The sequence below is a fragment of the Galeopterus variegatus genome, unplaced genomic scaffold, assembly GCF_000696425.1.
Source record: "Galeopterus variegatus unplaced genomic scaffold, G_variegatus-3.0.2 Scaffold2359, whole genome shotgun sequence".
NCBI lineage: Eukaryota > Metazoa > Chordata > Mammalia > Dermoptera > Cynocephalidae > Galeopterus > Galeopterus variegatus.
In genome coordinates this window covers 182,337-208,568 of record NW_007728470.1, presented here as the reverse complement: position 1 = coordinate 208,568, position 26,232 = coordinate 182,337, and the positions used below count along the sequence as shown (strand labels likewise).

Below are 26,232 nucleotides of genomic sequence, written 5' to 3'. Positions count from 1 at the left end.
CCCCGCCTTAACTCCTCCAGTCTTGCCTTGGCCCTTCCAGCTGCTGCGCAAGCCTTGAATTCTTTTATTGGTGCAGAAGGGAAGCCCGAGGCTGGGCAGGCTTGGGGGGTCTAAGAGAAGGAGACCTGGGTGTACTTGGGCAGACAGTGGGATTCTTGGGTTTGCCGGGGGTCAGGGGCACGTGATGAAGGGAGCCTTCAGCAGGAGAAGAGGGTCCCAGAGACTCAGATTACTCCAGCCAGCTCCCCACCCCGTCCCAGCCCAGAGAGGCCCAGAGGGGGCCTTTTGACCCCCCTCTTCATAGGCTTCGGGAAGGCAGTTCTTCCTCAGAGCTAACCTCTGTACCTCTCCTCTCTAGCTCTTGTGCTTGCGGGGGGAGAGGGAAGAAGGGAGTTGTTTGTGGTCTTACTGGACTTGGAGCTGGCAAAGCCACTCTTATGTGTCAGCCCAGAGAGACTTCCAGACGCTGTGACCTCAACCTCAGCAGGCAGGAAGGGAGAGTTTGTGAGGTTCTGAGAGGAGGGAGGGGAGAGCTGGAAGGGAACTGGTGGGAGCTTGCTGTGGGCCAGGCTCTGTGCTGGGATCTTGTCTGGAGGCTGAATGGGATGGTGTATGCAATCCTGAGGGCGGGGATCATGGTCTTCATTCCACAGAGAGGGAAACTGAGGGTCAGGGAGGTTAATCACAGCTAATAACCATTTGGGCTGCCTGTGAGGCAAGGATCCTTCTAGGTCTTCTTCCAGGGTGGTGGCTCAGAGTCAGTTCCCCCAGGAGGATAGGTTCTGACCACGTACAACCAGGAAGGTCTTTAAAGAATCAATAGTTCTCTCTGACCCAGCTTGGAATTGGGTTTTAGCCTTATTTTGAGGGGTGGAAAGTGGTATAAAAAAGGGGCCTCTGAAAGTTCTTATGTTGCACCAGGAACAATGAGAATCATGTATACCCAAAGTGAAATCCCAGAATGGGTGTGGAGGGGGCTCAGTGGAGACTCAGTGGAGGAGAGGACTTGGGCAGGGTTTAAAGGTGGCTCGATTCTGGAGAAGCCAGGCTGTGGCCCTGAAGACGTAGACCTAGTGCTTCTTGATGGGTTGGGGCTATGGAGTAGGGAGCAGCAGAGGCCCAGGAGGTGAGGCTTGCGGTCTGAGCCCCACGGCTTTAGAAACACAAAGGAAGGAGCAGCAGGGCAGATTATGCCTGACACTCAGCTGTCATGTGCTGAGCCTCAGAGGGCCAGACACCTGTGTGTAGTCATACTGGCGAGTACATGTGAATCTCTGCATAAGTGTATCATGTCAGACTGTACACCCGTGTAAATGTGAGTGTGTGCACCCCTGAGTGCATGTGAGATCATGCATCAGTGGTTTTATGTGTGTGCATATGAATCTGTTCATACGCAAAACACCTGTGAACACCTTTCTATGCATGTGTCTGTGCATGCATGCTTTTGTGTGTGGTCTTCGGGGCACAAGGATGTTCATGCCCATGTGTGTTGGTGTGTGTGTGAGGGGAGGTTCCCCACCTTGCTCTAAGTGGGGGAAGGGAGGCAAGTTATAATGAGTCCCCACCTCCCATCAAATTGAGCTGCAGCCATGGCCTGAATTTTGCAGCTTGCTTAAAAATAATTGGGGGCAGCGAGGGGAATGGTTGTCACTCATCATCAGCTGCTGGCTTTGCTAGTACCACAGCAGGCTGGGCAGGCTGAACAGTGTGGGACAGGCATGATATGGGGTGGGAAAGGGTCTGGTTCCTATTTAGCTCTGAGGAGGGTGGTGGGGTGGTGGGGTAAACAGCCTGTTCTGGCTTCTGCTGAATGACTACAGATGGACCCTGGGAGGAGGGCGGGGTGGCTTCTCCCCAGTGAATGGGCCTGTTTTGAGCCTGCCTTCCCCATACCCTGTGTGGCTAGGCAGGGGCAGGGGCTTGTTTGTGACTGGGGCTTGGGCCTGATTCAGAGGTGCAGCTTGTGGGAATGTGGGATCTGGGGCAGTGAGGAGCTCCGTGGATGCTGCACAGGGATTGGAATGCTGGGGTACTAACTACTGTCCCTCCTCTTCCTACTCCGGAGACTCCTGAACAGCCAGAGGGAAATCTGTCCCCAGGGAGTAGCTGTGTCTTGGGAAAATCTAGCCACACCTGTGAATTATCCTATGTTTGTGATTCAGTTCCCAGAGCTAAAAGCTTGTCCATCTGGCCTGAAGCCTGAGCAGCAAGCAGAAGGGAGGAGCAAGAGGCTATTGGTAGAGGAGGGAGAAACGTGGGCTGGGGGCTCAGGTTCTGGATTACAGTCCTTGCTTGGCGACTCTCCTGTGATCTTAAGCAGGTTGCCTCCCTGCTCTGAGCCTCATCTTTCCTCCTCTAATGTGGAACAGCTGGGCTCTAGGGGCCCATCCAGTGCTGTGAGCTGTGCTGTGGCATGGAGAAGGGAGGCAGTGTGGATCACTTCGGCGGTAGGACTGGAAGTGGGGCTGATCCAGAGCATGCACCAGGCACCATTTTCTGGACAGTTGGGTGGAGGCTGGGCAGGCTGTGGGCAGTTGCACCTGTAGCTTTCCCCCTCCCCAGCCCTTTTCCACTCTGGTCTGACTTCCCTGTGTGTCCATCAGGGTAGGGCTTGGGTCCTAGATTCCCTCCCACACCTGGAGCATGTTCACGCCTGCTGGATGCACAGTGTACAGCAGCTCTTAAAGGGAAGGTAGAAATCAACAAACTTGGGTCCCTACTCTTAAGAGCTTGAAGACTTATGACCTAGCCCTGGGAAAATAGCAAAGGATAGAGGTCACAATTGGCTGGTGGCTTCACTGGGATTAGCAGGCCCTGAGCCGGACCTTAGAGGAAAATCTCATGGAGGGAGAAGGGAAGAAGAGGTAAGAGGGGAATTACTGCACCCATTTTGCAGATGAGAAAACTGAGGCTCACAAGGGTCACTCAGCCAGTAGGTGGCTGGCTAGCCTTGGGCTTAAGCCCAGCGTTCCCTTGCCCAGTGCCTCCCCACCTTGTTCCAACCAGGAATCCACAGCAGCCATATGCATGACTTTCACACTGGCAATGCTCTCCCGTGGGCATGCCTTAGGTTGTGTGCAGTCCCTGGCACACTGGCTGTAACTCCACTCCTTTCTCTCCCCCTCAGTAAAGCAAGTTAGTGAGAATGACATTGTTCCAGGAATAACTTTGAATTGCTCTGATTAATAAGAAAGCAAATCGTTGTCAAACATCACCACTTTGACAATTATGACTGGATTATGCGTGATGTGCCTCACAGCTGATCACGGCACACTGGGACCGAGGGTAACAGTTATGGAAAATAATGTTTGGGTGGTATGGATGGGGCTGGGGCTTGATGCCAGGCAAAGACAGTTGTGGTTGAGGGGCTGACTGTGAGGAACTGTAGGATACTAGTAACGACAGCAACTGATGTTTCTTAAGGCCTTACAAGATTCCAGGCACTCTCCTGAGCCCTTTGCCCTACTGATCTCATTCCCCCTGTAGGACACCTGTGAGAATAGGTACAATCATTGCTCCATTTTACACATTAAAAAAACAGAGGCTCAGAGAGTTCAAGTTCCTTGTCTAAGGTAGACCTGGGTGACTTAAAAGAACATGGCCTTAACCATGAGGCTCACTACCTGCAGCTAGCCATAGGAGGTTCAGAGTCTGTGCTGGCTGTGCTGGGGCCTGCTGACTCTTGTCTCTCTCCACAGGGCAAGGGACATAGGATGACCCCAGCCTGTCCCCTCTTACTGTCTGTGATTCTGTCCGTGCATCTGGCCGCCGCCTTCGACCCCGCCCCCAGTGCCTGCTCTGCCCTGGCCTCGGGTGTGCTCTACGGGGCCTTCTCGCTGCAGGACCTCTTTCCTACCATCGCCTCAGGCTGCTCTTGGACCCTGGAGAACCCTGACCCCACCAAGTACTCCCTCTACCTGCGCTTCAACCGCCAGGAGCAGGTGTGTGCACACTTCGCTCCCCGCCTGCTGCCCCTGGACCACTACTTGGTCAACTTTACCTGCCTGCGGCCTAGCCCTGAGGAGGTGGTGGCCCAGGCGGAGTCAGAGGTGGGGCGGCCAGAGGAGGAGGAGGAGGCAGCAGCGGGGTTGGAACTGTGCGGCGGCTCAGGCCCCTTTACCTTCCTGCACTTTGACAAGAACTTCGTGCAGCTGTGCCTGTCGGCTGAGCCTTCAGAGGCCCCGCGCCTGCTGGCGCCCGCTGCTCTGGCTTTCCGCTTTGTCGAGGTCTTGCTCATCAACAACAACAACTCCAGCCAGTTCACCTGTGGTGTGCTCTGCCGCTGGAGTGAGGAGTGTGGCCGTGCTGCCGGCAGGGCCTGTGGCTTTGCCCAGCCAGGCTGCAGCTGCCCTGGGGAAGCGGGGGCCGGCTCTGCCACCACCACGCCTCCAAGTCCTCCTGCTGCCCAGACCCTGTCCAATGCCCTCGTGCCCGGGGGCCCAGCTCCACCTGCTGAGGCCGATTTGCACTCGGGGAGCAGCAATGATCTATTCACAACCGAGATGAGATATGGTGAGTCTGAGCAGGGACTGGGTGGGGTGGGGTGTTTAGGGGCTGACAGTGTCCACTGGTGTCTGTTTTGGCAGATTCCGGACCATTCATGTAGTTGTTCACTGACATCACCTCTGTGCTCAGCCTTGTCCAATGTTGGGGTCACCGAGATGGCTTGGGGTCAGACCTCACCCTTGAAGACTTTGCAGTCTGGGTGGATGAATGGGAACACAGATTGGGCAATACAGGGTGATATATAAACCCAGAGAGGGGACTCCTAAGTGGGCAGCCAGGGAAGGCTTCCTGAAGGAAGAGGTATGGGGAACAGAGATCTGAAGGACGAGTGGAAGTGAGATGAGCCCGCAGAATGGTGAGGGCATTCCAGGCAGTGGGGGCAGCATGCACAAAGGCCCCAAGCTGGGAGTGACCGTGGCAGGCCCTGGCACTGCAAGTTGACAAGTTTGCCTGTAGGCTGGAGTCGGCAGGGAGCAGGGATGCGTTCCTGTCCACATGGGTCAGTGATTTTTGGCAGTGGCCCCAGGGTCAGGGCAGAGGGAGGTGAGGAAGAGTGTGCCTGGGTGAAGAAGCCTGAGCTCCGAGGCTGCCTTGGAGGGCTGGGCTGGCTCGGCTCCCAGCATCCCCTGTCCCCTCCTCCCCCCAACCCCCCTGGGCCCGTGTCTTCTGGGACTGAAGCCGCCAGCTGCTAAAGCTTCCTGCTGACTGGGCAAAAGCTCTATGAGCCCTTGAGTCCCGCCTGCTCCCGCTCCCACCCCAGCTCCATCAGCCACGACTGCTTTCCGCCAGCCCTGCTTCCTGCAGCTTCAAGGCCTCAAGCCCCTCTGCTATATCTTCCATGTTTGCTGAACAGTGCTTGGCCAGGGACTGGCCAGGGGGCCTGGCAGAGGACAGGACCAAGTACATGGGAGTGGGAGGGAGGCAGGTCTGGTATCTGATTCCCAGCTCTGGTACTGACAGGGAGGCCCCTACTCTCTCTGGGCCTCAGTTTCACCATTTGGGATAACAGGTGCTGGCCTACTCTCACGAGAATCGGGATGCAGGGATGGAAGTCAGAAAGGGCATCTGGATTTCCCTGAGAGAGTATTTACAGGGAAGCAGGGGGTCTTGTGGGATGGCTCCTGGGGGTATTGGAGGAGTATGGTCTATACCCATCCCCGCTTTGGAGGCTAGAGCCCTGGAGTTGGCACTGCCTTGACTGTTACCTTGAGTGGATCCCTTTATTTGGGGGGGGGGGGGGTTTCAGTTTCTTTGTCTATAAAATGGGGAGAGATCCCTGAATTAATTAGAGGGGGAAGTTATTATGACAGTAGCCTTTCCCAGTGCTTCAAAGGGGGGCCTTGTTGGCCTTCCCCATGTGACATCTGGCATCATGCCCATCCATGGCAAGTGCCCAGTGGCCTTGCTGTGGCTTCTCTCCCAGGCCAGCATGGCCTCTAAAAGCGGTCGATGAAGCTGTCCAAGTGACAACCAGGCCATGGGCAGGTCCTTGAGTGGATCCCTTTTTTTGGGGGGGGGGGGTGTTTCAGTTTCTTTGTCTATAAAATGGGGAGAGATCCCTGAATTAATTAGAGGGGGAAGTTATTATGACAGTAGCCTTTCCCAGTGCTTCAAAGGGGGGCCTTGTTGGCCTTCCCCATGTGACATCTGGCATCATGCCCATCCATGGCAAGTGCCCAGTGGCCTTGCTGTGGCTTCTCTCCCAGGCCAGCATGGCCTCTAAAAGCGGTCGATGAAGCTGTCCAAGTGACAACCAGGCCATGGGCAGGTTATGGGCCCTGGAGGCTGGCCTGGGATTTAGTGCCTGCAGGAAGAAATTGAATTTCACTTCTTTGTTGAACATCAGTGGAGAACACTAGGTGTATGTCAGGAGGCTTATGGCTCTTCCTGCCTGGCCACCATTGCCTGTCACTCTGTGAGGGTCTCCCCTATCATGCTCAACTGAGAGTGGGTCCTTTTGTCTGGCTTTCCCTGTGGTCCCTTGACCCAGTGGTCTGCAGTGGATGGAGCAGGCTCTGCCCTCATGGGTGGGCAACATCTGGGCAGGCTGCCATAGGGAGCACAGGGCCAGGAGCAGCCAGCTGGGCCTGGTTGAAGCCGGAAGTAGGAGTTGGTTGGTAGCTGGAGTGTCTTCAGGAGTCAGAGAGGGCTGGTGATGGGAAGGGCACCATCATCAGAGTCTCTGCAGGGGCCTCTGGGACTGGAGATGGGTGGAGATTAGATGCCTGATTATTCCTTGGCACGAGGCCAGGTGTCGTCTCTGAGCAGGGAGCCCTGAGCTGGGACTCCCAGCTGTTTCCAAGCCCGACCTCTGCTCTTGCCCCTTGTCCTACTTGGCATGTCTCCGTGGGACTGCTCTGCAGGGAGAGCTCCTGCGGGGAGTTGGCATGGGCCGATGTGGCATCAGCCATTGTAAGTGGGCTCACATGGCACTCTGGTGCCCAGAGCTGGACTGGCACAGCCCCTTCTTCTCTCCTGGCTGGCAGGAGGCTCTTCCACTCTGCCACCTCCTCTGCCACTGAGTTTTTCTGGTGTGAGAGACAGCCGGTACATGACTTAGTTTGCTCCCTGTGTCAGGATGTGTCTGGTGGTCCATGGCATCGACAGGGCCTGGGCAGTCTGTGCCTGTTGGCAGCACCACTTTTGCCAAGCCCTTGCCCCTACCCATGCCTCCCTTGTCTCCTCCCCATTGGGCGTAGGAGAATGGGCTGGCACGTGGAACTGCCAGGTCGATAGTGAGATTTGTTGGGGTGGTGGTGAACAGGAAGACAGACTCTCATCACAGTCCCTCCGCTGGGCCCTGGGGCAGGGGAACTGTGGCGCCTTCTCTGGGACACCCCTGAGCAGGATCAACAGCAAGGCCAGGCAGGGTGGGCTTGGGTTGGTACTGGAAGAGCAGTGAGGCCAGGGGCTGGTGGGCAGTGACCGAGCGGAGTGCCTGGGCCCGCCTCAGAGCTGAGTGCGTTTGACGAGAGGATACAGGCGCCTGTTAATTTCACGCAAACTGCCTTTGATAGATCTCTTGTTATTTTTGGTGAGTTGAGCCATAAATTTGTGCCATCTTGCTGCCGCAATCTGTTAAGTGGGGGGAAAGGAAGAAAGAGAAGGCAGGCAGGAAGGAGCTCGGCAGAAGACTGGCACGGAGGCTGGCTGGGGCTGGGGCTGGAAGGCGGGTCTCAGAGGTAGTGCCATCTGCAGAGCCCAGCTCCTAGAGCTGGCCGCCAACCTGCAGTTCCTGTCCACCCACCCTCCAGTCCTGAGAAGGCACTGGCCAATGGGTGTGGCTGTGCCACGTGACACTAGGAAGAAAGAGCCCCCTCCATGCAGCCCCGTCCCTCCTCTGTCACACTCCCTCCTTGCCCCCAGGAACACTGTCCCACCCTTGGCTGGATGCTGCTAGCTCACCCTCCCCATCTTCTGGGCTCTTTTCTTGAGGTGCGGCCATCAAGTGAGCCTGGGGTCTCCTGGGAGGCCAGAGTGAAACCCTCACTCTGCCACTGCTGCTGTATGATTTAGACAAGGAACTCCCCCTCCTGGGGTCTGAGGACCCCCAGTTTTCTGTGTGTCACTTCCCTGATCCAGTCCCCAAGGGACTCCCCAGTGTTGCCCAAGCTCCTCAGCCTGGTGTTCAGGCCCCACCCTGTTCTCTTTTGGCCAGCCTGGTCCGGTGGCAGGAAGTGAGGCCCTTACCTACCTGTTTGCAGCTCAGGGAGTGAGAAGGCAGGGGCTCTCAGGGTGGGGTGGGAGGAGATCTAGCACACGTGGTAGCATTTCCTGGAAGGTCCTTCCAGTCCAGATCTGTGCTGTGTTCTCCATCACAGGACGGGGAGTACGGCACAGACTCCCCCAGACATCTCAGGGACCAAATTCTAGCCAATCCCTCACAGATGTCCTCATGTCTTTATCAGAGTGGAGTTTGCATCAGGTCTTGGGATGGCTCTGAGTGAACAAGACACACTTGCCCTCTGATTGGGGAGGATGATTGCTAGGACACAGTGGTGTCAAGGCCACAGACTGAAATCACTCAGCCCTGGGCTCAGTTCCTGACCCAACCACTGACTAGCTGTGTGACCACTGACAAATTACTTTACCCCCATTTCATCACCTGTAAAATGGGGGTAGTGAGAGCTCTTCCACAGAACAGGAGGATGAAATGAGAGAATTTGGGCAAGTATTTAGCACAGTGCCTGGCACACACAGATTCCCAGTAAATAGTTGCTGGCTCATCATAATTTAATGTAATAGGTATGATCATGCATGTGCCAGATGTCAATGCAGGAGGAAGAGTGAGGGATTAAACCACAAAGGGGTGGAAAGGTGGTCTAAAGAAGGTGATGCTGAGTTGGGTTTTGAGGAATGAATAGGAATCCTCTAGCCTGTGAAATTTCTCTTTAAGTTGAATCGCTTTTTAAACTTAATATATTAAAAAGAAATGTCAAAGAAATTTCATAAATGGAAAGAGTATCATTTATCTGAAATAGAAAATCACAGAAACAACCACAGTGAAAACAAAGCGATGTTATTAAATTCTAGCTAGATGTTTTTCCTGCCACTCTATTTGTTAGAAAGAGAAATTAGCACGTGTTAGGGATGTGTTAAAGTCTAGGACTGCACAGAGACTTTATCTTTCATGCAGTTGGAAGATTTTTTTATTATTATTAAAAATAAGGTGCCCATATAATTTATCATCTAAACTGAGACACTTTTGAGGTTATAAAGGGGAGGAGGTGGGTACTATTAATTACACCAGAACAGGCACGAACCATACTATCCCATACAAATCGGCACATAGTCACCCTGATTAAAAGAGACCTGGAAAGTGGTAACTTCCTCAGTCCAGGATCCAGTGTGATTTAATGGCATGTTTGTGAGCTGCTCCACGTCATCTCCCGCGTTATGCTTTGGGAAAGCCCGCAAGAGGAAGGGCTTTCGAGGTAGAGGAAACAGCCTGTGCAAGGGCGTGGAGGTGTGAAACATGCTGGGTGTTGGAGCTATAAGGAGACTGGAGTTGCTGGATGGTAGCTCCAGTGGAGGGAGACGAGGCCGTAGCTTTGACTGCCATCCCAAGACACTGGGAACTTGTCCTGGTGGCCCAGGCCTTTGAGGTGGCAAGAAACCGCATATCGTGGGGGAGGCAGGCTGCACCAGATGTGGTCACTGCTCTCGAGGAGCTCTGGCCACATGGGGGAGGGGGCGGGAGACTGGGCAGAGAGGTTGGCAGCTTGGGAGGAAGAATCTTTGGTGGTGGCCTGGCATTCTGGCTGGGTAGGTCTCATAGGGATACCCAGTTGCGCTGGACTGGAGGGGTAGAGCCTGGAATTTTCTAATGCTTCTTTCCTGCACCCCTGGGATTCTGATGCACCCTGGGGTACAGGAAGCACTGCTGGGGCTGGGGAGCCAGGGAGGGACATGACAGAGCCATGTTTCAGGGGGATCAGTTGGTGGCTACTCAGGGCTGTGGGGAGCCTCAGGGAAGATGCAGAGAGCCCTGGGAAGGGAGGACTACTTTGTAAGTCGCAACACTCTCTCCCTGTGGAAGTGATGATTATTGTGGTTATTTTTAACACATTCATGACATAGGAGGCTGAGGGGGCTGACTGGGTGGAGTTTGGGGGGCTGGGTCTGTGGAACATAACATAGCATGTGTCTACAGTTCTGCTCAAGTAGCATAGAGCCTGTACCCACCCTGCCTGCCAGTACCAGGAGTGAGACAGGAGTGGCCCCTGTGTAGAACCCCCAGGGATATCTGGCCCATGTTTGCTGAATGCTGTTTTGTGCCTGGCTGCCCCAAATCTAGGCCCTCTCTACAAGAGGAGTGTGGGAGATTGAGACCCTTCCTCAGGGACCATGGGAGGGATAAGCCCAGGACACTCACAGCTACAGCAGGAGATGGTTTGGGGACTAGGCTGAAGGAAGGGGAGCCAGCATACTCATACTTCCAAACCCCTGTGTGGTCAGCCTAGGAAGGCCTCCTGGAGGAGGTGGCATTTCACATGTAAAAGATTTTGGCAAATTAGGATGGAAGGAAGGGTATTCCAAGGGAAGAGGACAGCATTTGCAGATGTGTGAAGAGAGAAAAGCATTTGCATGTTCAAGGGATAACGACAAGGGGTGACATCTCTTTTTCATTGAGAACTTCTTGTGCTCCAAGCAGTCCACAGCTCTGATTTCACTGAATTCTTGCAATGAACCTAAGTGATAGGAAGTGTTATCCTGACATTTAGTTGAAGAATCTGAAGCTCAGAGAGGTAAGGGCACACAGCAAGACGGTGGCAGAGCTGGGAATCAAACCCACGTGTCTGGCTTCAGAATTTATGCCCTGGGCCGGCCCGGTGGCACACTGCTACAGTGCGCCGCTTGGGAGCGTGGCGGCGCTCCCGCCGAGGGTTCAGATCCCACATACAAACCGGCCGCTCACTGGCTGAGCGAGGTGCGGGAGCAACACCGAGGGTTGCGATCCCGTTGCCAGTCCTGGTCCGGTACGGGCGCAACACTGAGGGTTGCGATCCGTTGCCGGTCACGAAAAAAGAAAATAGAAAAAAAAAAAAAAAAAGAATTTATGCCCTTCCCACTGGTCCACATGGCCTTGCAGTGTCCTTGGCTGCCCAATGGGAAGAGGAAAACAGGACTGGACAGGTCAGCAGGGCCAGAGTATGCCAGTATGGGGAGCCATGGAAGTTTCCTCAGCAGGGAAGTTGTGTGGCTGGAGCTGGGATACTAGAGGATCATTTTGGAGGCTACAGAGAAATCAGGCTTAGGTGGCGGACGGGGTGCAGATGTGCAAAAGAACATTTAGACAGTGGCGTGAAGACAGGAGAACAGAGGCCAGGGCCAGGGGCTTTGGTGGAGCCTGGGTATAACTCGGGGTCCCATGGGAATTAGAGAAGGTGTCTCTGAGAAGGCCCAAGTTGAGTTGCATTTTGTCAGAGCAGTGCAGTTCAGTGGAAAGAGCATGGCCTCTGGAGTAAGGCAGGCCTGGGTTCAAATCCCACCTCAGCCTCTCTCCATCGTGAGAGTTTGGAGCCTTGTTCCTCATTATAAAATGTGGAAGCCAGTCCTAAAGAAGATTAAATGGGGTGATGTGGCATGCACAGTGACTGCCATGTAGGGGCTGTTTAATAAATGTTACCTTCGTCAAAACAGAGCAGTTAAGAGGTCATCAGGTGGTTGAGCGGGGAAGCGTGTCCCAGGCAGCAGATCTGTCTGTGCCTATACCTGGCAGCCAGGTGGGTAATCTGAGAGATTGCAGCGCTGCAGTGTCAGAGCCCCTGGTCCCACAAGCCCGCTGAGCTCACTGCGTGAGACACTGAGGAGTTCTTGAGGCACTCGCACCCCTTCATGAGCCCCTCCGTGTCCTCTTGGACACTGCCTGGTTCAGCTTCCTCTCAGGCTTGCCCAGTTTTGTTTTGAGGCCATAGCTGGCTGGGGTCTGCACGTGATATGTGTGGAATAAATGTTTATTTCATCAAATGACAGCTCTGGTCTCATCTGTCTTCTTCCCCTCTCAGGGAGATATGGCTTTCCCATGTGTGGGAAATAAATTGCTGGCCTCTCCTCTGAGGCAGGTGGGGTGGGGGCTGGAGGGGAGGGCAGTCGGCCTAGGTCCCGGCTGTATGGCCTTGAACTTGTCCCTTCCCCTCTCTGGCCTGGCTCAAGAGGCTGGGAGAGGAACCCGAAAGCTGGACCTGGGACATGTTCTGATTTTCAAATAGGAAAGATTCTGGAAACCTCCGATACCACCTCTGGTCATATTGTGGAGCTAGCCAGCAAACGGCTAGTGAGCGGTTAGTCGAGGACACAGGGACCACAGGGAGCAGTGTGAGTCCATGACAAGCAGGTCAAACTGGTTTCTCACATGTCCTTGTCTGATGGGCTTACTGGGTGCCAGTCTGGTGGAGGGGGGTGCCCCAGACATGGTGATGGGCAAGACACTGAAACAGGCGGATGAGAGGATGTCAGCTGGATTTGCAACTCCAAAGCATTTCTTAATAAATGGCTGCCAGGCCGGCCCGTGGCTCACTCGGTAGAGTGCGGTGCTGATAACACCAAGGCCACGGGTTTGGATCCTATATAGGGATGGCCGGTTCGCTCACTGGCTGAGCGTGGTGCTGACACCACCAAGCCAAGGGGTGAGATCCCCTTACCGGTCATCTTTAAAAAATAAATAAATAAATAAAAAATAAATAAATAAATGGCTGCCAGGCTTGAGGGTGGTCTATGTAGAGGGTTTGGGAGCTCTGTCTTTGAACCTGTCTTTGCATTTACCTTCAATGAAAGGCTGACACACCAAGTCTGTGGTACTTATGCGGCCAGGCACAGCTGACACCTCATGTGGGGAGTCAAGATACAAACAACCGTTTTCAGTGACCCCGTTGGAGAGTGGGGAGCTAGGACTAATGTGTTCATTGCTGTTTATTTATTGGCACTTCTCTGGGCTGGGCTCTGTGCTGGCATTGACTGGGATCAGGCAGGTGACTCATATACAGCCTTCCCTCAAAGGGCTCATGGTGGGGAGTGGGGGTATTTCAGACAGTCAGAAGATGGAACTCTCTAGGGCCGGCCCGTGGCTCACTCGGGAGAGTGTGGTGCTGATAACACCAAGGCCATGGGTTCGGATCCCATATAGGGATGGCTGGTTAGCTCACTTGGGAGCATGGTGCTGACAACACCAAGTCAAGGGTTAAGATCCCCTCACTGATCATCTTTAAAAAAAAAAACGAAGAAGAAGATGGAACTATCTGTGATGAAAAGGCATAGAGAAGAGGAGGGCAGCCAACTGTGGCTGGGGAATGGGCAGTATGGAAGTCTTCATAGATGAGAGGTCATTTGAGGTGGGTTTTGAAGGTTGAGTAGGAGTTTTCCAGGCAAAGAAGGTAGGGAACAAGCAGATAGAGGTTTGAGAGGAGATGATGACCCTGTTTTGGACATACTGAGGCTGATGGTCAGGAGAGCTGTCAGGAGGCAGGAGGATAAGTAGGAGTGGGGTACGGGGGAGGCAGGGGCTGGGCCTGCCTCTCCTGTGATTTGGGAGCATTGGTTCAGAGCGGGTTAGTTAAGCCTTGGGGGTGCATGTGTCATGAAAATAGAACAAAGCTTGGATGCCTGATGTGGGAGGCAGCAGGAAAACAGACCAGTCAAGGAGACGGGGATGGAGTAGCCAGAGAGGTAGGAGGAAAGCGGGAGAGTGAGGAAGGGAGAGTTTCAAGGCAGGAAGAGTCAACAGGACCAGACGCTGCTGAGGGCTCAAGTGAGATGAGGCCTGTGAAGTGTCCTTGGGATGTGGCAACAAGGAGGGTGTTGATGACTCTGTCAAGAACGGTTTCAGCAGAAAGGTGTGGGCAGAGGCCAGACTGTGGTGGATTATCAGGGGAGGTGGCCTTTGAGCCAGGAAGCGAGTGGCAGGTGAGAAGCTGGAGTGCCAGCTGTGGACCACTCCTTGATGGTGTAGAGGTGCAGGAGGGCCAGAGTAAGGTCTTCTCTAGAATGGAGGAGGCCTAGGTCCAAGACTGGGCTGCCACGAGGAGAGAGTGCTGAGGAACTGCTGCTGAGAGCAGAGAAAATAGACGAGCCTCCTTGAAGGCGGGGGACTGGGAAGCAGGAGCAGGCCCAGGGTCTGGCCTTCATGGGGAGAAGGGCCGCAGGAGACCTGGGAGTTGGAGAGGTGGGGCGAGAGAGTGGGTGGAGGTGACCCTGAGGAGAGAGGACAAGGTCCAGTATGGCCGCGGTGGGGATGAGGAAGGAACGGAGCCAAGAGGGGCTGCTGAGAAGCCCTGGGCGCCCCTGGACCTGTCATGGTGCCAATTGGCGCAGCCACAGCTCTTCAGCGGCCTGCGGTGGGTATGGAGAAGGTGGCTTGTCACAAGGCTCCAGGGCTGGCTAGGGCTGAGCAGGCATGGTAGAAGGAACAGTGAGGGGATTGAGGGGCTTGCAGGTGTGGCACCGGCACCTTCTCTGTGGCCCCGACAGAGGCAGGGTCCAAAGTGAAGCTAGGAGGGATGGCAGATGCTGTTCAAAGGGAGGTGGCTCGGTGGGGGATGGGTTGTGAGGGGGCAGAAGAGGTGGAGGTTGTGAGGAGAGGGGCGATGATAAAATAAACCAAGGTAGTTACTGTCTTCTGAGCATTCGCCACGTGCCAAGCACAGTGCTGATGGCTTCATGGCCTTCTTCTGTCAGGGGTCCTCATCAGTCTTTGTGGAGGGGGTATTATGTGTATTGTTCTCCAGAGGATACAGAGCAGGGTCAGAGAGGTGAAGAGACTTGCTCAAGGCCATACAGCTGGTCAGTGTCCTCACCCCAGTTGGGACCCAGGGTTGCTTGACTCTGAAGCTGTTCTGAGGGTCTAAATTTCAGAGATGGTGAAGTTTCAGGGATGATGTGGATCGGTTCCTGGGACTGGTGGCTGAAGTGAAGGGAAAGGCCCTGGAGTTGATGAGACCAGAGCTGGGCTGGGTGGCAGTCCAGAGCCCCCAGGGCAGTGGGTTTGCTCAGGGTGGCCACGGCTCATGGCTGGTCAGGAGCTTTCTCTCAGGTGCAGAGCCTGGTCTGGGCAGCAGGGGGCAGAAGCGTACAGCCCTCTCAGGCCCCCTCGAACTCGGTGCCTGTTTGGTGCTGACCTGGCTTTTAGAAATAGGAAAGGGCCTGGGGCTGGGGGAGAGGAGTGCCTTCTAGACTGGGGAAAGCATGGGCAAAACAGGTGCAGAGCCTGGTCTGGGCAGCAGGGGGCAGAAGCGTACAGCCCTCTCAGGCCCCCTCAAACTCGGTACCTGTTTGGTGCTGACCTGGCTTTTATAAATAGGAAAGGGCCTGGGGCTGGGGGAGAGGAGTGCCTTCTAGACTGGGGAAAGCATGGGCAAAACCCTGTCCCCAAATGCTGTTCCCATCCCACCTGCCCAGCAGCCTCTATATGGGCTGGCCTTTCCCTTCTGCACTCATGTCTGCCCTCACCCCACTACCCAGCCTGTGGGGGGTGGGCCTGGATGAGCTCATGTCTGTGCAAGAGGGGCAGGCTTTGGAGAATGGAAGCCTTCAGGGTTGGTGGGGCTTCTGAGGCCTAGACCAGACACATACGTCAGGGTGGCTGAGAGCCCGGTAAAGCCAGGATCCAGGCAGCAGTGGCCTCCTGGAGCTCTTGCTGCTCTCCTGGATGCAAGGGTGGTGGGAGGAGGGTCTGCTGGACGTAGGCACCTCCTTAGGCCCCTTGGGTTTCAGAGGAGCAGCACTCTGACTTCCAGGTCACAGTCCAGTGCTGTGCCCCTGGCCCAGTGTGAATATGTCCCAGAGACAGACTTGAGGCAGAGGGTCGCAGCTGCCCAGTTTGGCTGCTTTGTCAGCCCCTAGAAGTCAGCCCTGTGGTGAAAAAAGAGCCTGGGCTTCACACTGAGCAGTGTGCACTTGTACAGTCACTTCTCCCCTCTGATCCTCAGTTTCCTCATTTCTAAACAGATGATGGTCCCTTCTTCCCTGTGAGGGGTTTAAAGGAGATAGGTATGGCACTTGGCACAGAAGCCTCATAGAGCTCATTAATATGAGCAGCCACTCCCCTCCAGTCTCTCCCCATCTGGCTGAGGCAAGAGGTGGAAAGGATGGTTGTGAGGCCACTGGCAAGTCCTGTGTGGCGTTCCGAGCCTCAGTTTCCTTATCTGTGAAATGGTGGTGGGGCAGGGGGCAGAACGTGATGCTCTCTCAGCATCACCTGCAGATGGTTCCAGGCCCTCAGGCTGAGGGCAAGCAAGGCCGCCCTCTCTGTGCCACTGTGGCAGGACTGAGCTGGCCTTTGCTGAGCCCCTGCCACCACCTCCGTGTTCCAGGTGAGGAGCCGGAAGAGGAACCGAAGGTGAAAACCCAGTGGCCAAGGTCTGCAGATGAGCCTGGGCTATATATGGCACAGACAGGTAACTCGGGCCACCTCCCTTGCTCTGAGGCGGGGCCTGACTGTGTGGCATCTGGGGGCATGTGTGCTTGGTGTGTGCCCATCTGTGTCTGTCCTGCAGCTCAGTTGTGTCTCTCTGCCCCATGAGGCCTGTGGGAGGGGTGGGTTGCCTCCTGAAGAGCTTGTTACTTGGGATCAGGGTAGGAGGGTCCCTCTGATGCCTGCCCCTACCTTGCTGGTGCTCCCCCACCCACATGAGACTGAGTGCTTGGGAGGTGCCCCCTGCCGCCGACGCTGTCCCTCTCTTGTAGGCGACCCAGCGGCTGAAGAGTGGTCCCCGTGGAGCGTGTGTACCCTGACGTGTGGGCAGGGTCTACAGGTGCGGACCCGCTCCTGCGTGTCCTCCCCCTATGGGACCCTGTGCAGCGGGCCCCTGCGGGAGACCCGGCCCTGCAACAATTCAGCCACCTGCCCAGGTAGGCCCAACCTCCTCCTGCCCCGCTGCCTGAGACTCAGGCAGATTACTCTTCCAAAAATGATTGGTTGCCAACTCCTTTCATCCACCTAACTTGACTGTGCCCCCACCATGCCAGCCTGGTGCAGGGCACTGGGGATACAGATGAATCAGACCAGGGCCCAGACCACTGGGCTCAGTTCTGGGCGTATCACTCCCCTGATGCCTATGTCCTGGTAATCAAGGCTCACCTTTTCACCCTTGTTGCCCGCCCTCCATGTGTTCTGCACTCTGGCTACAGGAGCACCTCTTGCTCTTTCCCATCTCCCTGCACTTGCTTATTCTTGTCCCCCCACTCCACCACCACCTTGGCTATTAACATTCAGCCTGTCCTTCAAGATCTATGCCACCATTTTTTTTTTTTTTTAGTGAAGCTTTCCCGACCATCTCCTCCCTCCTCTGGGCTCCCCATTCCACTCCCAGGGAGGCTCCCCTAGACCTTAAGCCTTCATCAGTTGAGCATGTAGTTGTTGAGGAAACGCATGTGCCTGCCTGGGACAGGTGGTGACTGTGAGGGGCAGGGCAGCTTTAGCCAGTTCTGTTCCCTGCTCCCGAGGGAGTGAAGCAGTGCCTAGGCCCCACCAGCTTTTGTCTGTGGATTTAGAGTAGGGCCTACCTAGGGAGGGCTCTTGGTACCTGGGGGTGTGGCAGGAGCTTGCAAAGGGCTAGGGCAAAGCTGTGTTCCAGCATGTGCTCTCGTTGTGCCGGTGTCCGTGTAGAGGCTCATGTCTGTGTGTCGTGCGTTTGGGGCTGGGAGGCACACTTCTCTTGCCCCAGGCCTGCCATGTTGCATTCAGGGGTCTAGGGGTGAAGACGGGTGGAGTGGGGCGGATCTTGGGTCCTTTCCTGGGTTTTTCTGTGTCCCCAGGAGGAGGACCCCTGGCTTCCCTCCTGGGCTGGTCCTAGTCTCCCTGTCCACATGTCCACAGGGGCTGTCCAGTGTAAGCTGGGACCAGAAGCCTGTGTCTTCCACATCCCCACAAAGGGCGGAGTGCTGGGGCCCTCAGGGCAAAGCCAATAAGGAGCGGTTGCAGAGCTGCGGAGCTCCTGATTGGTGGGCGGATGGGCAGGCGCTGGCAGTGGGCAGGGCCAAGGTGCCGCCCAGCCACCGGCCACGTGCTTCCTTGCAGTGCACGGCGTGTGGGAGGAGTGGGGGTCCTGGAGTCTGTGCTCCCGCAGCTGCGGGCGGGGGTCCCGGAGCCGGATGCGGACCTGCGTGCCCCCCCAGCACGGCGGCAAGGCCTGCGAGGGTCCTGAGCTGCAGACTAAGCTCTGCAGTATGGCGGCCTGCCCCGGTCAGTAGCGCCCATGGGTTTCCAGGCGGGCTCTGCCCAGCCGGGTGGGGGTCGGGAAACCCAGGGGAGGCAGTCAGGTCCAGTGCCCTACCCCTATGGGCCCCATGAACTTTGACCAAGCATGGGGAGACTAGAGAAGTATCCCTGCCAGCATGGGAGGTAACCCCCAGCCCTGACTTGGGGTTGGCACAATGTCCTCATCAGAAAGGGGCCACTTGCAAGGGACCCTTCCTCTAAGTCTTGGGCTGCCCTTGCTGTTTATAGCACCTTGGTGCCAGTGGCCACTGGACTATGAGAAGACACAAAGCTGGCCTAAGTGCAGGTTCGAAGATCAAAAGGTACCCCTGCAGCCCATTTCCTTAGACAGAAAGGAGTTCATTCCTTGGGGCTGAGTGGAGACGTGTCCTGTTTTCCTGGAGCTGGTCAGGCAGGGAGGCTGAGGCTCAGGCACCACCTCTTGCTCCAGCCTGCCTTCATACCCCCCGCTCCAGTGGGTCTGGTCTGGCTCAGGTCTGAACGCCCAGCAGGCTCTGCCCCCACCAGGCCTCACACATCTTGCTCAACGGCCACCCCTGCTTGTGTCTCCCCATGCAGTGGAGGGCCAGTGGCTAGAATGGGGTCCCTGGGGCCCATGCTCCACGTCCTGTTCCAATGGGACCCAGCAGCGCACCCGGAAGTGCAGTGTAGCAGGCCCAGCCTGGGCCACGTGCACTGGTGCCCTCACTGACACCCGGGAGTGCAGCAACCTTGAGTGCCCAGGTGAGTGCTCGGCACAAGGGTGGCAGTTGGCATCCTTGGCCCTGGGGATACCTGGGGCCACTCATGCCTCCCCACCTCTCCCACAGCCACTGATGGCAAGTGGGGGCCGTGGAATGCATGGAGCCTGTGCTCCAAGACATGTGACACGGGCTGGCAGCGCCGCTTCCGCATGTGCCAGGCCACTGGTGCGCAGGGCTACCCCTGCGAGGGCACTGGAGAGGAGGTGAAGCCCTGCAGTGAGAAGAGGTGTCCAGGTACTGTCTGCACAACCCCGGGGGGCCAGGGGACAAGTGTGTAGGCCTGGCTGAGCCTTTCTCCTATACCCATAGCCTTCCATGAGATGTGCAGGGACGAGTATGTGATGCTGATGACGTGGAAAAAGGCAGCAGCTGGCGAGATCATCTACAACAAGTGTCCCCCCAATGCCTCAGGTAAGGGGTGGGCAGGTCTTCCTGCAGATCCCCACTCCCGCAGTTCTTGCTGCCTACTTCTGGGCCTCCAGGCTCTTTGAGCCTCCATTCTGAGGTGTGGAGGGATGCAGGTAAGCACTCAGCTCATGCCCAGCCCTCTGTCCTGTCCACCCGCAGGGTCTGCCAGTCGCCGCTGCCTCCTCAGTGCCCAGGGTGTGGCCTACTGGGGGCTGCCCAGCTTTGCCCGCTGCATCTCCCATGAGTACCGCTACCTGTATCTGTCAGTGAGTGTGCCCTGCTGGGCCGGGGCACCACAGGATCTATCCCTGACTCTGGTGGGGGGTGGAGGGAGCTCGATTTTCACTCATTCCCACATGCCTTGGCATGTGCTCTGCCCACTTCTGCCTGGTTGTGCCTCTTCTTGTCTGGCAAACTCCTACTCATACCTCAAAGCCCAGCTCTCAAGTGTTTCCCCTTGTCCCTGGTAACTGTCTCTGTGCTCCTGCAGCCCCTGAGCTTCTCAGTCATGGTTGTGCCTCTTCTTGTCTGGCAAACTCCTACTCATACCTCAAAGCCCAGCTCTCAAGTGTCTCCCCTTGTCCCTGGTAACTGTCTCTGTGCTCCTGCAGCCCCTGAGCTTCTCAGTCATTAGGTGTTAAGAGCACTCATTTATGTGCTCATATGCTCTGCTAGGCTGGGGGCTCCTTGAAGGCAGGGACAATATTGAATTTATTTTTGTGTTCCCAGTGCCCAGTCCAGGGCCTGCTGTGGAGTAAGAATGGTATCAGCGAATGTGGCCTATATGTACTTGTTTCTCTGACTGTAATTGGGTACTTGTTGTGCGTTTGCATTTAGAGCTTGTGTTTGAGAGAAAGACTGTGTGTGTGCATGTGCACGTTACACTGTGTGTGTGTGTGTGTGTGTGTGTGTATGTGCGCGCGCACGCACACATTATAGTTCAGAATGTGCATGACCCTTTGGGATGTGGAGGTACCCTGATCCCATAGTGTGCTTGTCATCTTTTATATGTACATCTGAGTACCTTCTTTCTCTAGGTGTTTCTATTTCAGTCTTTTTAGAAATAGCTTTTGGGATTTTCTCTCTCTTTATGAGTCTCTTTCTTGGACTCTCTCTCCTGTGAGCCCCTTTGAAGAGCTCTCTCTCACCCTTTCCACCTCTCTCTTCCACCTGGAAACATGCAGTGGGTGGACTGGAGTGGGGTGGGCTAGGGTGTGGTCCCAGGGGCTCCTGACACTCCAGTGACGGTAGCCTACATGTCTCCTGCAGCTTCGGGAGCACCTGGCCAAGGGACAGCGCATGCTGGCAGGCGAGGGCATGTCACAGGTGGTGCGCAGCCTGCAGGAGCTACTGGCCCGGCGCACCTACTACAGTGGGGACCTGCTGTTCTCTGTGGACATTCTGAGGAATGTCACTGACACCTTCAAGAGGGCCACCTATGTTCCCTCGGCTGATGATGTGCAGGTACCTCTTTGGGCTGGCAGGAGGAAGGAGGACTGAGGGTAGAGAAGCCCCAGATCGGACAGGAAGGCCAGGCCCCTATTGTTTAATTAATTGCAGGTGGCAAGTGTGGCTACAGTGGGAAAGCCCCTGTTCCTTGGGCCTAGGACCCCTTGACACTCATTGCTTTCTCCCCAGCGCTTCTTCCAGGTTGTGAGCTTCATGGTGGATGCAGAGAACAAGGACAAATGGGACGATGCTCAGCAGGTGAGGGGCCCAGCTTCCAGGCTTCTCCTCCCATGACCCACCCCTCCCTTGGACCCTCTCACACTCTCTGTCCTCAGGTGTCCCCTGGCTCTGTGCACCTGCTCCGTGTCGTGGAGGATTTCATTCACCTAGTGGGCGATGCTCTCAAGGCCTTCCAGAGCTCTCTGATTGTCACGGACAATCTGGGTACAAGGAGGCAGGCAGGGGCGGGGGTGCTGGATGTGGCAGAACCCAGATCCCTGTGGGGGAGAGATGTTTTCTAAGGGGCTCTTCCTAGTTTTCTTTTTCTTTTTTCTGGGTTCTGTCTTTCCCCTATTTAACTCCATATTTGTATCTTTCTTTCCATGTTTCTTCTTCTCCTTCATCTTGGTATTGTCTGTTTCTCTGTGTATGTGTTCCCCACCTCTGTGTTTGTACCAAACCTGGTGTCTGCATCCACCTTTCCTGATGTGTGTCTCCCTGACATCTGCACTTCCCCTGGTCTGTCTTCCTCTGTCTCTGTCCCTCTGTCTGTCTCTGGTACAATCTGCCCACCCTCCTCCCACTGCAGTGATCAGCATTCAGCGAGAGCCTGTCTCGGCTGTGTCCAGCGATATCACATTTCCCATGCGGGGCCGCCGGGGCATGAAAGACTGGGTGCGGCACTCAGAGGACCGCCTCTTCTTGCCCAAGGAGGTGCTCAGCCTCTCCTCCCCAGGGAAGCCAGCTGCATCGGGTGCTGAGGGCAGCCCTGGCAGGGGGAAGGGCCCAGGAACAGTGCCCCCTGGCCCAGGCCACTCCCACCAGCGCCTCCTCCCGGCAGACCCTGATGAGTCCTCCTACTTTGTGATCGGTGCTGTGCTCTACCGCACCCTTGGCCTCATCCTGCCACCCCCCAGGTGAGTCCCGGGGATGGATGGATGGGGCTGCTGGATGTCCAGAAAGGCCTGGGTGAGAGCAAGGAGGACACCCTGTGCTGGCTGCAGAGAGATTCACCTGCAGGCTCCTGCAGTCTCGGGGGGCCCCTCCCCTGGCTCTGGATACAGATGCTTCTCCAAGACATCCACGCAGCTCCCAGAGGCCGTGCTGATGTCCAGGGGGTGGTGGACTGAGCTCTAGATCTTTCCCAGTGCCCGGAGTTCCACTGAGCTCTACTAGGTCTCCCTGTGAGCCTTGGCTGCCTGGTAGCCCTCACTGTGTCCCATCCAAAGCAGCTTCAGGGTTTTTTTTTTTTGTCTTTTTTCGTGTCCGGCAACGGATCGCAACCCTCAGTGTCATGCCCGTACCGGACCGGGACCGGCAACGGGATCGCAACCCTCGGCGTTGCGCCCGCACCCCGCTCAGCCAGTGAGCGGGAACCTGTCTGTATGTGGGATCCGAACCCTCGGCGGGAGTGCTGCCGTGCTCCCAAGTGGCGCACTGTAGCAGTGCGCCACTGGGCCGACCCTGCTTCAGAGTTTTTGAATGTGTCCGGGCACCTGCTTGCAGGAGCTGACCTCAGTACCTGTCCCCCAGGCCCCCACTGGCTGTCACGTCCCGGGTGATGACAGTGACTGTGCGGCCCCCCACCCAGCCTCCAGCTGAGCCCCTCATCACAGTGGAGCTCTCCTACATCATTAATGTGAGTGGAGGCCCAGGTGGGGTTCCCGAGTATGCCCGGATATCGGCAGCCACAGGCTTGTGCAATGGGGAGGTGGTCTGTTCCTGATGGTGGGCTGAACCTCTGGCATGTGTGGGAGCTGCGGTGGCAGGATGGGTGGTGGTCAGGGTGGCGAGCTCACCCCTCAAACTGCACTCCTGTCTTCTGCTCCTCAGGGCACCACGGATCCCCACTGCGCCAGCTGGGACTATTCCAGAGTGTGAGTTGTGTAGCAGCGCTGGGTGAGGAAGGGTGCAGCCCTAGGACCCCTCATCAGAAAGGGATTCCTGCCTGGAATGCCAGAGGGTTCCTTGGTGCCATCCTTGGCCTAAGGGGTCGAAAGCACGTCCTGGGACTCTCTGCTGTTGCTCCAGGGAGGTAGCCTTGCCCTGGTTTTCACCTGTCCTGGGGCAGTGGCCAGCACCAGGGGGCAGGGCCACAGAGCTGGGCTGGTGCTCACTCCACCTCTCCCCTACCCAAGGGATGCCAGTTCAGGGGACTGGGACACTGAGAGCTGCCAGACCCTGGAGACCCAGGCAGCTCACACCCGCTGCCAGTGCCAGCACCTATCCACCTTTGCTGTGCTGGCCCAGCCGCCTAAGGACCTGGTGAGTGGGAGGGAGGGGCCTGGGCTGGGCAAGGGAGGAGGCCCTGGGCTGCCAGTGGCTGTCTCTGATGGTGTTGCCAGGCACCTGGGTGATCCTAGTGTGCGTCTGCAGGTGCCCTCGTGGGATTGCCTCTGAGATGGTGCTCACAGTAATGACACGTCTGGGGGTGCGTGTGTGCACACGTGCATGTCTAGTTGTGTGTGGAAGAGTGTGAAAGAGTCACTGAACATAAATACGGATCCACATGTGTGACTAGGTCTTCTATGTACACATGTGAGTACAGTGGTGCCCTTTTGCACGTGGGTGTGCCAGTCTGTGCAAGACAGGGCGCCCCTGCAGCTGCCCTCTCCCAGAAACCCATCGTAACATCTGCCTGTCTTTCCCAGACCCTAGAGCTGGCAGGCTCCCCCTCTGTCCCCCTTGTGATCGGCTGTGCCGTGTCCTGCATGGCCCTGCTCACCCTGCTCGCCATCTATGCTGCCTTCTGGAGGTAGGTCTGACACTGGGCTGGGTGGGGCCAGACACAGCAGGTCGGGTGAGGCAGCCAGCACCTATGTCTCTGCCTGCTGTGCCCTGACAGGTTCATAAAATCTGAACGCTCCATCATCTTGCTGAACTTCTGCCTGTCCATCCTGGCATCCAACATCCTGATCCTTGTGGGCCAGTCCCGGGTGCTGAGCAAGGCAGGTGCAAGTTCACAGGGGTGCCAGGGGGTGATGGTGGGGTAGGTGAGGGCAGAGAGTATCTGCAGGTGGCAGTGCATGTGTTCGCGATGCCCTTCGGTGATAGATGTGTGTGTACTCCCGAGTACATGTGGGGTGAGGACGACATAGTGTGTGTGAGTATACGTGAGGGCGTCGGAGAGGGGTGTGTGTGTACTCAATGATGAACATTTGTGTACATCAGTGAGCACGTGTGAATTGAGTGTGTGTGTTGGGTGGGTGGCATGGGGCCTCCTTGTGTCTGTGGGCAATTTGGGAGCCTGAGCGAGGCTTCCTGTGCCACCTGCCTGTGAATGACCTGTGCTGACTGTCCCCATGCCCCTTTGGCCTTCTCTGCACATTGCCAGCACCGTGAGTGCTAGGCATGGGGCCCGTCTAGCCGTGACGTGGAAGGTGCTTCCGTCTGTCCTCCTCCCTGCCAGCCCCTCTGCCTGTGCGTGGGTGGCCTGCTCGCCCGCCTCCCTGGATGCTGAGTGCTGTGTGTGTGTCACCAGGCCCATGTCGTGCTGTGTGTGGGTGCAGGAAGGCGGGGGTGCCTGGCAGGGCTCTGTGGGGGGTGGGGCTTGGGTGGGCAGCCATGGCAGCGCCCAGCAGCGGGTGTGGGAAGCCTGGCGCCTCCCGCCTTGGCGGCTGCTCAGGGCCACTCCCTCCTGTTCCCTCTCCCTGCAGGGCGTGTGCACCATGACAGCTGCCTTCCTGCACTTCTTCTTTCTCTCCTCCTTTTGCTGGGTGCTTACTGAGGCCTGGCAGTCCTACCTGGCTGTCATTGGGCGGATGCGCACCCGCCTCGTTCGCAAGCGCTTCCTCTGCCTGGGCTGGGGTGAGCAGGGCCAGCGCTGGACTCTGCTGCTGGGCCTTGGTGGGCAGGGGCAGCAAGAGAGGTTCAGCTTTGGCCCTGGCCCAGCTCTCTGGGCACAGGGGTCAGCTGGGCTGGGGGGCTGGGAGAACAAGGGGCCCTGAGGACCAGCAGCCATCTCACCCTGGCTCCCCTGCTCTCCCAGGTCTGCCAGCCCTGGTGGTGGCCGTGTCTGTTGGCTTTACCCGCACCAAAGGATACGGTACATCCAGCTAGTACGTGGCCTCCGTGATGGGCAGTGAGGGTTAGAGAGCCTCAGGTCTCTTCAGGCTGAAATCCTGGCCCATGCCTGTTGTGGATCTTTGGGCAAATTCCTCCTCATCTCTGAGCCTGAATTTCCCTGACTGTAAAAGGATAATCTCTGAGAACTGTTTAGCTCAGGAGTCAGGCTTGTTTCATTCCTAGGGCTCAGGTCTGATGTACTTGACCTTTGTTAGAGGGGAAACTGAGGCTCAAGAAGAGCCAGTGGCTCACTCTCACCCTGGCTGGGCCTCAGGCTCCTTCAGTGATGTGGGCATGGTTGCCCAGAGGGACTGAGGGATGGAGTGGAGGGTGGGAGGGAGCCTGCCGGGTGTCTTACTCCCCTTCTCTCCCCCCACCCAGCTGCTGGCTCTCCCTGGAGGGTGGCTTGCTCTACGCCTTTGTGGGCCCTGCAGCTGTCATTGTCCTGGTATGTGCCCCTTTCAGCATCATGGGAGGGGTGTGGCCCCTGGGCATCATCTCGTCTGTCCCTCTATCCCCTCCCTGCACTCCAGCTCCCACCTGGGGGTTTCCCTGCCGGGATGGCACCTAGTGATCCTGTCTTCCCCTGCTCCACTCCACCGGGCCCCCAGGTGAACATGCTCATCGGAATCATCGTCTTCAACAAGCTCATGGCACGGGATGGCATCTCAGACAAATCCAAGAAGCAGAGGGCCGGGTAAGGGGAGGGTCTCTGCGACTCGGCCTTTCAGGAAATGGTGCAGGGAGGGCCATGGACACTCTTGGAGACTCAAGGCTTGACGATGCTGACCAGGGCTCCCCAACCTTGGTGCATCAAGGGTGCAGGCAAGGTGGGCACCTGGAGTGCTCAGCTGCAGCCCCTCACCCACCCTAACCCAGCTCTCTCTCTCTCGTCTGCCCTCCCCCTCCCACCCCACTCGGGGCTCATTCTGCCCGTCTCCCGGCTTCCCATGTGTTTCCCCCCTTCTCCCGTGTCTGTGCCGCCCCCGAGGTCGGAGCGGTGCCTCTGGGCCAGCCTGCTCCTCCCCTGCTCAGCGTGTGGAGCGGTCCCCAGCCCCCTGCTCAGCTCAGCCTCGGCCAGGAATGCCATGTTAGTCATGCCCCCCGGGGGGTGGGGGGGGGGGGGGG

General features: G+C 56.7%; 1 protein-coding gene across 5 annotated transcripts in view; it reads left to right on the top strand.

Annotated features, from left to right (window-relative positions):
- BAI2 (brain-specific angiogenesis inhibitor 2) overlaps positions 1 to 26,232 on the top strand; it is a 38,590-nt gene that overhangs the window by 3,825 nt on the left and 8,533 nt on the right. For 3 of the 5 annotated variants that reach the window (XM_008581451.1, XM_008581450.1, XM_008581454.1), the window contains exons 2-23: positions 3,699 to 4,512; positions 16,314 to 16,397; positions 16,687 to 16,851; positions 18,020 to 18,184; positions 18,779 to 18,943; positions 19,030 to 19,197; positions 19,273 to 19,374; positions 19,531 to 19,637; positions 20,641 to 20,835; positions 21,010 to 21,078; positions 21,156 to 21,264; positions 21,629 to 21,956; positions 22,573 to 22,678; positions 22,873 to 22,916; positions 23,178 to 23,304; positions 23,691 to 23,794; positions 23,885 to 23,987; positions 24,696 to 24,846; positions 25,028 to 25,097; positions 25,486 to 25,552; positions 25,716 to 25,801; positions 26,096 to 26,194. In XM_008581451.1, coding sequence (XP_008579673.1) covers positions 3,714 to 4,512; positions 16,314 to 16,397; positions 16,687 to 16,851; positions 18,020 to 18,184; positions 18,779 to 18,943; positions 19,030 to 19,197; positions 19,273 to 19,374; positions 19,531 to 19,637; positions 20,641 to 20,835; positions 21,010 to 21,078; positions 21,156 to 21,264; positions 21,629 to 21,956; positions 22,573 to 22,678; positions 22,873 to 22,916; positions 23,178 to 23,304; positions 23,691 to 23,794; positions 23,885 to 23,987; positions 24,696 to 24,846; positions 25,028 to 25,097; positions 25,486 to 25,552; positions 25,716 to 25,801; positions 26,096 to 26,194 — 3,413 coding nt within the window. In that variant the 5' untranslated portion in view covers positions 3,699 to 3,713. The remainder of the gene's footprint in view (positions 1 to 3,698; positions 4,513 to 16,313; positions 16,398 to 16,686; positions 16,852 to 18,019; positions 18,185 to 18,778; positions 18,944 to 19,029; positions 19,198 to 19,272; positions 19,375 to 19,530; positions 19,638 to 20,640; positions 20,836 to 21,009; positions 21,079 to 21,155; positions 21,265 to 21,628; positions 21,957 to 22,572; positions 22,679 to 22,872; positions 22,917 to 23,177; positions 23,305 to 23,690; positions 23,795 to 23,884; positions 23,988 to 24,695; positions 24,847 to 25,027; positions 25,098 to 25,485; positions 25,553 to 25,715; positions 25,802 to 26,095; positions 26,195 to 26,232) is intronic. The other 2 variants (XM_008581453.1, XM_008581452.1) reach the window with 2 other exon arrangements.